Source organism: Lactuca saligna, chromosome 6, assembly GCF_052625555.1.
Source record: "Lactuca saligna cultivar CGN05327 chromosome 6, ASM5262555v1, whole genome shotgun sequence".
Taxonomy (NCBI): Eukaryota; Viridiplantae; Streptophyta; class Magnoliopsida; order Asterales; family Asteraceae; genus Lactuca; species Lactuca saligna.
In genome coordinates this window covers 133,799,060-133,810,040 of record NC_136422.1, presented here as the reverse complement: position 1 = coordinate 133,810,040, position 10,981 = coordinate 133,799,060, and the positions used below count along the sequence as shown (strand labels likewise).

General features: G+C 32.3%; 1 protein-coding gene across 1 annotated transcript; it reads left to right on the top strand.

The window, feature by feature from the left end:
• The first annotated feature begins 808 nt into the window (after positions 1 to 808).
• Positions 809 to 2,767, top strand: LOC145001287 (B3 domain-containing protein Os03g0120900-like). The gene has a single exon (XM_078960659.1). The coding sequence runs from the start codon at positions 1,095 to 1,097 to the stop codon at positions 2,349 to 2,351; it is 1,257 nt and encodes a 418-aa protein (XP_078816785.1). The 5' UTR covers positions 809 to 1,094; the 3' UTR covers positions 2,352 to 2,767.
• Positions 2,768 to 10,981: the final 8,214 nt, after the last annotated feature.

Sequence of the window (10,981 nt, the reverse complement as noted above, 5' to 3'; positions counted from 1 at the left end):
TAATTTGTTAATAATAATATCCATTAATTTCATGGTAATTTTCACAAAGCCGCAATATTTTGGTTATTATGTAATTTTTGGAAAAGTCCCAAAATTTTGAGCAAACTAACGAAAAAGGACATAATAATGACAAAATTTGCGAAACCGGACGAAAATGTTTTTTTCGAAGTTTTAACCTGTATTCTGTGCTTTTCTGTAAATAAAATTTTATTTGGGACTTTTTCATAAATTAAATTAAAATTTTAGAACTTTTCTGAAGATTTCCATTTAATAAAAGCAAAAGATTATTGATGAATAGTAAAAAATATATAAAAACTCCTAATACAAAAGTATAAAGAACTTATTGAACAAATAGAAAGTTGTGAATCACAAGCAACAATCACGTACTATTAAGTAACAGGAAAAAGTAGACGAAAAATCGAAAATATATCATAAAAGAACTTGGTAATAGGTTTTTAAGTAACATGAAATGAAAAGTTGCCCTAGCAAGTTCATTTTTGAGAGAGAGAGAGAGAGAGAGAGAGAGAGAGAGAGAGAGAGAGAGAGAGAGAGAGAGAGAGAGAGAGAGAGAGAGAGAGAGAGAGAGAGAGAGAGAGAGAGAGAGAGAGAGAGAGAGAGAGAGAGAGAGAGAGAGAGAGAGAGAGAGAGAGAGAGAGAGAGAGAGAGAGAGAGAGAGAGAGAGAGAGAGAGAGAGAGAGAGATTTACATAAGGTGCGATAATTAATTTGGCTGAATGAGTTGGTTCCTATCTTTTTCCAAGTATTCTTATATGGTCCTTTTCCAAATTATCTTTTTGTTGAAGGTTGAAATACATGTGTGAACCCTAGAACATCCACCAGCTGCATCTTTTATTCTGTACCATGAGTGATCAGTAGAAACCCTTCCAGGACAGACAACTTTATTTCTTTAACTTGATTTCAACTTTCTTCAACGCCACTCCGTATATCTGCACTTCCTTTTCTTGATCCATTTCTCTAATTCTTGCTTCCTTGATGTCAAATCAAAGATCAATAGCTTCAACCTAGATCTGATTTATCAACATACAAACACATCTAATTTCTCGAAGAAGAAAACCACATACACAGAAAAAAGTAATGGACTTTTGGAGAAAGACTGGTTGTAGTGGGGAAGACGAAGAAGAAAAGCAACAACCACCCACCGCAGATCGGTTGCTTTCTTCTCTTTCTTCAGCTTCATATCAACACCAGCACCACAGCCGCCACCAACCAGAACATCAACAACAACAACAACAACCTATCTTTTCCCCGCCTCCCTACCACCACCACAGTGGCGGTGGATTGCTGCTGGACATCCATAACGAGGTAGGGCAACCATCAACAAAGTATGAGGAAGAAGGAGAAGTCGGAAGGATATCGATGGTGGAGCGAGAGCACATGTTTGATAAAGTAGTGACTCCTAGTGACGTCGGCAAGCTAAATCGCCTTGTGATACCTAAACAGCATGCCGAGAGGTTTTTCCCGTTGGATTCCTCCAACAATGATAAGGGTCTCCAGCTAAACTTCGAAGACAGAAATGGAAAGCTATGGAGGTTTCGCTACTCATACTGGAACAGTAGCCAGAGCTACGTCATGACAAAGGGTTGGAGCCGTTTTGTTAAAGAAAAGAAGCTTGATGCCGGAGACGTCGTTTCTTTTCAACGGGGTTTTGGGTCTACAGCTAAAGATCGGTTGTTTATAGACTGGAGACGCCGTGTAAACTCCTCCAATCCACCGCATCTGACTAATCTCTCTTTCTCATTCCCTAATCATAATCTCTTCCATCCATGGAATCCACTCGTTTTAAAATCTCATCCAGCTCTTCCAAGAAGGGACTACTCTAATTTGATGCTTCCGCCGCCTAACACCACCTCAGGGAACGTGAACAACGGTGGTTCAAGATCCGTTATATATTTCCGATCAGGTGGCAGTGTATTACCACAACAACATCTTCCGATGATACAAAGAAACGGGTTTGGAGTTGGGGTTGAGATCGATCCACCACCACAACCACCACAAGCATCACAAACTCCACCGCTTCATGGGAAAGGGTCTGGTAAACGACTTCGGCTATTCGGAGTTAACATGGATTGTCCCTTCTCTGAAGATGAAGATGATCGAGACTACGATCCTCCAATCAGCCATGGTCACTCTCCACCGCCGCCTGTAATGCCACCATCATCATCATCATCGCCATCACCACAATCCACCAGCATTCCTTATCTGCAGTTGAGTCCCTATGGAGAAGGAAACGAATATGATCAGAGTACGATAATACAATCATCATCTGCTCATGCTTTCAACATAATCGCCAAATCAACAGCCTCTAGTATGTCCTTGGATTTGGATATCTGACACCAACTATTCATCAAGGGATCTTATATACACAGCTAATTTGCTTATATGGCTTGTCGACAATACATCCATATATATATATCCAAGGAGCAAACATATACCGAAGCTAAAAACCCATTAAAATAAGCAAAGGTATGTTGTTGAAGCCTAAAAACCCATCAAAATCCCAAGGGCTACTACGTCTGTAATAAAAGAAATATATGAAAATCCGGATTCAGCACTCTAAACCACTGAAACATAAAACGGTTTCAAGTTTTTGTGTATCCAATTTAGTTCCTTCAAGTTTTTGCCCGTTATATTTTTGCTTAATCACTCGATTAATATGTTAAGAAAACATTTTGTAGTAATAGAAGCTAGCTTTGCTTATGTATCAAATGGCTTTATGTTAATGGAAAAGTTTCACTTAGGGAGGTTAATTAATTAGTTTCCTCTTGTTAATATACAACACTACTCTCTTAACTATTATATAAACACTAAATCCTATCAAGATTTAATTATCTTAGAGTATTTTAATTTTAATCTAAGAATATATATATATATATATATATATATATATATATATATATATATATATATATATATATATATATATATATATATATATATATATATACGCAATGATGGTTGAACTAAAGTACTAATTGTCTAATTGTTTGGAGTTGATCATCTGCATCTAATTGCGGATGTTAAAATCAAGTTTTATCCATTGGGTCCAGGTCTTGTTTTTTAAGGGAAATATCAGTGTGTTCAGAGCTTTATCCATGAGAGTACAATGTGAAGGAGAATGATCGAAGAAGGATAAAAGATGGTCAGATGAACAGTGAATGGTGCTTCTTTGTTTATCTTTATTTATTACCTTTTGTAGGTTTGTTGCTCTTGTCGCTGCCTCTGCCCTTCTGACACACCTTCGTTGGACGATAGCTCCCTCTTCGCAGGTACTCTTCTACTTCGTCTCTTTCATCTGTCACAATACAGATAAAAGTGTTGCTCTTTCTCTCTTTCTCTCTCTTTGTGGGTGTGTGTTTGTATGTATGTATGTTTGTATGTGTGTAGACATCGTAATCAACAAGGGTTGTGGTTAATGCAATGGTTGGCCAAATTCTCAAACAAAGAAAGGGGTATATTAGATGTTGTCGTGGCCTCATGGGTCATATGTCGATCCGGTTCAAGCGTGTATAACAACAATAAATCCTTCGAACTTGGTTGGTTAAAGTCCAGACACCACAGTTACCCAAAAAAAAATGGTCATTAATTCTTCGAACTTGTACGTATGCGAGCTATTTGACATATATTCAAGTCTTGTAACTTTTTGGAGATAACATAAGTTTTCTATCGACTTCTACAACTCGTTACTAATTGTTTTTAAAAATATTAACTACATATAACAAACATTATATATAGGTATAAGCAATTAGGGGATTAAAAGCGTTTTTTTTTTCATTCATCGTGTGATTGTGGACATTTACATTATGGTGAGCATATGCAAATAGGTTGAATTGTACGTAGTTTTTTTAAAAGAAATATATGATCACTGTGTGTGTAGTTTTCTCCTTTTTAATTCTACCTACACGTGCCTTGAAAGCTATTCTTTTATGACCCAGAAAGCCAGTGACGCCTATGGTTTTCGCAAGTAGCTAGGTAGTTAAACCTAAGTAATTAATGATGTGTTACTAGTCCTCATTACTTGGAGATGAATATAACATCTGATTTATATAACTACATAGACCTAAGTTTATCTGGCTTATATTCTGACTATAGCTAGACCTAAATGTAATTTGGGAAGTAATTACTGTTGATTGGTTTGACTTTTATTGAAAAAAAAAAAATCAGCTTAATCATCTAAGTTATATGGTGTTGTTAGTTTCTTTTCTGTATGCCCTTCCTCCATGTATAAGGTTACAAAGCCACATTTTACTATGCAGCTGATTCCATGGAAAGAGAAACTAGAAAAAGAAATTAAAATTTTCAGAGTTTGGAGAAAGTATAGAGCATGGTCCACTGAGCAGTCTACTATAAAGCTGAACATGCATGTTCTGCTCTTAATCTTGTTCCCTATAAACTATCATTTTAACGAATTTATAATTGAATAATACTTATCTTTTCATTGTTTGCTCTAAATCGAGCTACGTCTCTACAATCGTAGGACAGCTAAAAAAAGCTTGCATTTTTCTGAGACAGAAATAGATGCAGGCTAGGAGAGAGAGAGAGAGAGAGAGAGAGAGAGAGAGAGAGAGAGAGAGAGAGAGAGAGAGAGAGAGAGAGAGAGAGAGAGAGAGAGAGAGAGAGAGAGAGAGAGAGAGAGAGAGAGAGAGAGAGAGAGAGAGAGAGAGAGAGAGAGAGAGAGAGAGAGAGAACAATAGCTGTCCTAAAGAAAGCATCCTTAATAATCTGTCTGCATGTATGAATCACGTTGCATTACTGTATATGATCAAGAAGCATTGTCTTTTAATGCTATAACTCTAAAAAAAGAGTGGCGTCAATGACGATATTAATTAAACTATCAAGCTATAAGGTGCTACGGACATAGAAGGCGATCTCTTTAAAGATATAGATATACCATGTTCCAAATAATGAAACTTAATTAGTCCAAGACTTTGGTTGCGATTTGCGAATCCATGTAAATGTAGATTACAAAACAGAAAAAGGCGCCTCATTTGGAGCTACGTTTTTGTTTTCGAACAACATTTGGAGCTACGTAGAAGAAGTTATGCCTACGAGCTGCATGTGCTTCATTCATCCCCATTTCACAAGTCTTTTGGGTTTCACAAGTATTTGTATTTAATTAAGTTTCTGATATTCCAAATAGCACCGAAAGTGTCTCAAAATCCTATAAACAGTTTTGTTTTGATTAGAACAAAAACAAGTTGGATTAGTGACCTTAAGCTCTATTGCATACTAGGCGAATATATTAGAGCATTGGGTGGACTAAATTATGTACTAAAAATTCGGAATAGTACGTGTGTTGGAAATTATTATATCATTAATATAAACTATGAAATAATAACTATTAATTGTTATTACAATAGTTAATTGTTTTTATGGTTTGCATGTTTGTAAAATTAAATATAAATATTGATTTAATGTTACTTTAACATTTTATTTATTTAATATCTTTTAATTTTGATATGATTGTTTAAAATATCAACAATTATTTCTAAAATAACATAATTTAATTAGTTTATTATTTTATGTGGCTATTAATTATTATTATTATTATGGTCAATTAGTTTAGAAAATATTTTATTATTATTAGAAAGTTCTAGATGACTAAAGTGTAGGTATAAAGTTTTAATGTTTACATTTATTTTATATTATTGATCTTATTTAAATCCTAGGGAATTTGAAAAAAAATATGATGGAGTTTCAAATGAATATTTTGGATTTAACAATCTATTTAAATTAATAAATTAGTATATTATATTGATAACTCAAAAAGATTGTAGCTAATATGATAATATTTTATACATATATAGATTAATAAATTAGAACATATTAGATTGAAAGTTGAAAGGTTTAGAGGGTTTCAAATACATGAGATCAAATGAAACATGATTGTTTTATATTTAAAACATTTAATCCTTTTTTTTTAGATATTTAAAAATACAATCTTTGAATAATTTTTTAATTTTATTTAATATTTCGATTTAGGTTTTTGATTTAACATCCTGTTTAAATTAATAAATTATTATATTGATAATTTAAAAACTTTGTAACTAATATAACAATATTTTACATTTAATAACATATATAGATTAATAAATTGGAATATATTAGATTGAAAGTTGAAAGGTTTTGAGGGTTTTAAATGCATGAGGTGAAAAAAAATGATTCTTTTATAATATAACTAGTCGAATCCCCGCGCGTTGCGCGTGAATATAATTATTTAATTAAAATAGTAACATTTAACAAATTCTGATTTCAAATTTATACATGTAAAATCAATTTCAATATCAAAACAAACTTTATAGTTAACATATTAGTTTTATTAATTTTAATAAATTTATATCATTAATTATCTCTCCTATTAATTCATGATTTTATAGACCGTTTATGTTGTGTAAATTATATATCAAACATATAATGAATCCTATGTATAAAAAAACAAAGTAGTATAAAAAAATAAATACTACAACTTTTGTTGAATTTATAGAATGCTTTAAGTTGTAGAAAGTATATATAAAATGTATGTCGGTGTGCATATAAAACAAATAACAAATAAGATGAAAAAACACTATAGCTTTTAATAAAATAAAAACACTAAAAATATATAACATTTACATCAAACAAAACTTATTATACACTTATAAATCATTTAAACTGAATATTTAGAAATCAACATACATTTGATATATAAAAACATTGTTATAAAAAATTTGTGTCGAAATAATCATTGATACGATAAAACTTATTTTTTTTTCAACTTTTTCATTTTAAATCACGGATTTTTTTCAAAATGTGATGTTTTAATCAAAACTTACTTATATATTACTAATATAGCTACAATATGTATAATAAACAAGTGGAAAATAAAAGAACATCACACATTAATAACGATAAATTTAAAAAACTTTTAAATGTAGTAGAAAATATAAAGGAAAATTACATTAAATTTGAAATCATAATTACATTTAAATAAATAAAAAACCATTGAGTTGTAGTGTAATATAAATATTAATAATTATATGTTATAAAAATAATATATAATTACTTATCATTGAAATAATAAATTTTATACTAAGTTGTAACTAATATTATAATAATTTTAAGTATATGATAAGAAAGATATAGAAAATTGTGTTTGAGTCAAATTGAATTATGTTTTTGATTTAAAATTATTTTAAACTATACTTATTTAACTAATTTATAAATAATATATTTGAATATTTTTTATTTCCTATATTATTATTATTATTATTTCAAATAATAATAATTTATTAATATAATATAGTATATTCTTTAGTTTTACGTATTTTAAACAGTTATTACTTTTTACTAATTAAAAATTAATTATTTGAAACTTTTCATTATTATATTTAAAAAACTATCATATTTTTTATTTCATTTTCCTTTTTTCCTTAAAGTTGAGAAATATTGGAAGAGAATAAACGGTCCAAAGAAAAGGGTAATTCAAATTTCAAACTATAGTAATTGTTACGTACTGCGATCAATCTTAAAAATAATATGTTAAGAGTAGGTTAGGAGAGGAGGAGTGTAACACTTGAGGTATATTTTGATAACTTATATTTTCTTACGAAACCATTAATATTTTATCTATTTTACTTTTCCTTTATGATAAAAAATGAATAGGAAAAAAGAAAATTGGTAAATGTAATAAGATAATTTATTTTCATTACTATAAAAATATTTAAAATCAGGTACATTCATATAACTTTTGGTAGAACATAAAGAATTCATTTTTATAATACACATAATTATTGGTTTTCAACAATAAAGTCATATCATATTAAAAATTATTCGTTCTAATTCATCATTATCACCAACAATTTGGAATAATAATTATAAACTCCTTTCATCAAAATCAATTATAAAAAACTCCATCGATATTATTTACAAAATAAACGATAGAAACTAACATAATATATACATAACATAAAATACATGTTGAATAATGTTCTCTCCTACATAAAATATATTTTATTAACATAAAAAAGAGAGAGACAACATAAAGATAGATATATGTTAACAAAGTTAATTGCTCTAACTTATAAATAGTTTGATGGTTGATTTACCAAAAGCTCATGAGAAGTAATTATCAATCACACCTCATCATCCTATGATTATAGAAAGATTCATAACACATAAACTTAAAAAATGATCTCAAGTATACCTTAACAAACATACTTAAATTTGAACATTTGTTAATATCTAAAACTTTACATGCACCGAATTTGAGTTTACATGAATTTATACTTGCAAAAGCTGCACTTGCTTTCTTACATCCATGGAACCACTCATATAACTCTTCAAATCCTATAAATATAATATATCCTTTTGTATTGACATACATTGTAGCACCTAGTTCCTTGTACGTAAAATTTATCTTAGTATTTTTTTTTTCATTTTTAGCCTTGGACTCGGCGAGTCGTAGGTCCGACTCGCCGAGTAGGGATGAGATCCAGATCACGTTTAAGTTGGCGACTCGGCGAGTCACCACTGTCTGATGAAACCCTAAATTTCAAGGGTTTTCACCCTATTTAAACCCCTTATCCGCCCCTAAGCTCGCCCCCTTCACCCTCATAGTTCCCCATAACATCCAACCCTTGTTCCTTGTGAGATTAAAGTGCTTTGGTGTGTGTTTCTTGAAGATTTTGAGAGAAAAGAAGAGTAGATCAAGAAGAGAAGAAGGAGGCCAAACATCTTGGTGTTATTTCAGTGATTTCCTTAAGGTATAACTCAGTTTCCCTCTATTTTCATGCTCATTATCCCTTGTAGCTCCATGAAAGTTCTTCTTGAACCTTTTTCCCAAGCTTGTTTGTGTCTTAGGGTTCGTAATAAGTTGTTTAGCCTCTAGATCTAGGCATGATTAAGCTCCAGGAGCTTGGATCTATTGCCTTTATGGAGCCATAGTGCATGAAAGCCCTAGATCTACTCTTTTGGTGCATTTTGAGCCCTAAAACCCTCATGGGTGTTTATTTACACGTAAAGTTGGAAACTTTACGTGTAAACCAAGCCCTAGAAACCCAGATCTATGAATGGCATGGGTTAGATTCAAGCGGAATCGCATGTATAGTATTTTCATGTGGCAGACTCGGCGAGTCGTTCATCTGACTCGGCGAGTCGAGTCGTGAGTCCCCAAGGTTTTCCCCCTTTGCGTGTTTGCGGGTTTGAGTAGTGAGTCATAGGGTGTGACTCAGTGGGTTGGAAGACAGACTCACTCATGTAGTAACTCGGCGAGTCAATGACATGACTCGGCGAGTTCAAGGCAATCTTCTTGCCTCAATAACGGACTCGGCGAGTTGTTCATACAACTCGGCGAGTTGTTCATACAACTCGGCGAGTCTCAGCATAGAGTGTAATTTAGATGAAGATGAACTCGACGAGTTGTTCATACAACTCGGCGAATAGGATGAAGAACGTTGGGTCATCAACTTAGAAGGAAAACTCGTCGAGTCAATGCCAAACTCGACGAGTAGAGACGGGATAGGGACTCGGCGAGTTGGCAAGCCAACTCAGCGAGTCGGGTCAACTGGAAGTTAACTTTGACTTTGACTCATGGTTTGGTTAAGGGTAAATGGTCAGTTTACCCTGAGGTCGATTAGCAGTATGTGACTAAGTGTTTGGTGGGAATTGCAGCCGGAGGATTTTCGGAGCAGCAACAGTAGTCAGACAGTTCCCACATAGAGTAGCAACTACGAGGTGAGTTACCTTCTAGTAGCGGTGGGTCTACGGCCACAATACCGGCCCACCAGTAGGAGTTGTATGATAGATGTTTGTCTCCGTGATATTCATCTAGGGTTGCTACTACATGTGTTATGGTTATGTGCTAGTATGATATAATGTTATGTGATATGTGTTATGTGGTAGTAATAGGGGGTGAAATAGTCCCCAGTATTCAGTCGCAAGGACCGAAGGGTAGGTCAGACACCCAGATATGCCAGGCAGTATTCGGTCACAAGGACCGAAGTGTAGGTCGGGCACCCAGATATGCCCAATAGTATTCGGTCGCAAGGACCGAAGGGGTAGGTCGGGCACCCAAATATACCCGGCAGTATATGTATGTTATGTGATTTTATGGTATGCGGTACAGTGGGGGAACTCACTAAGCTTCGTGCTTACAGTTTTCAATTTTGGTTTCAGGTACCTCTTCTTCGAAGGGGAAAGAGTTGGCGCTGTAACGGCCCATCACACACACGCCTTGTATTCCGCACTATGAGATTTCCTGGGGATTGTCCTCTGACGTTGTTATGTTTTTTTTATAAACTGAATTCCAGACACACACACTTTTATGAATGATATGATCGGTGTATGTTTTACTACTAATGTTTTGCTAATTATATGTTTTCAAAAATAAAATTTTTGGCTTGTATTTTTGGGACGTTACATACATGCAATATATAATCTACAAATTTCTTATATATGCTAAATATTTCATTTAACTAATTAATTAAATAGCATGATTTGAAGAGTTTTAAGAGTTAAAAATCATAATATTTCAATTAATCATAAACTAATTTGTGTAAGTTGAATAGTCTTGGGAGTTTCAAATGCATGAGGTTCAAAAAAAAAGTGGTATTGGGAGTTTCAAATGCATGATGTTCAAGGAAAAATGCTAGTTTTATAAGATATATAGATATAGATAGATTGATTGATTGATTGATTGATTGATATAAATGTGTGTGTGTGTGTGTGTATATATATATATATATATATATATATATATATATCTTATAAAACTAGCATTTTTCCTCGAACCTCATGCATTTAAAACTCCCAATACCACTTTTTCTTATATACATATAAATTTGATATTTTGATTTATATTATGTTTAATGAAATTTTGATTTATATTTTGAAATTTACATGATATTTCAATTTTAACTTAAACTATATTATATTGATAATTCAAAAAATATTTTATTAATATTATAATAGTTCTCATTTAATAACAT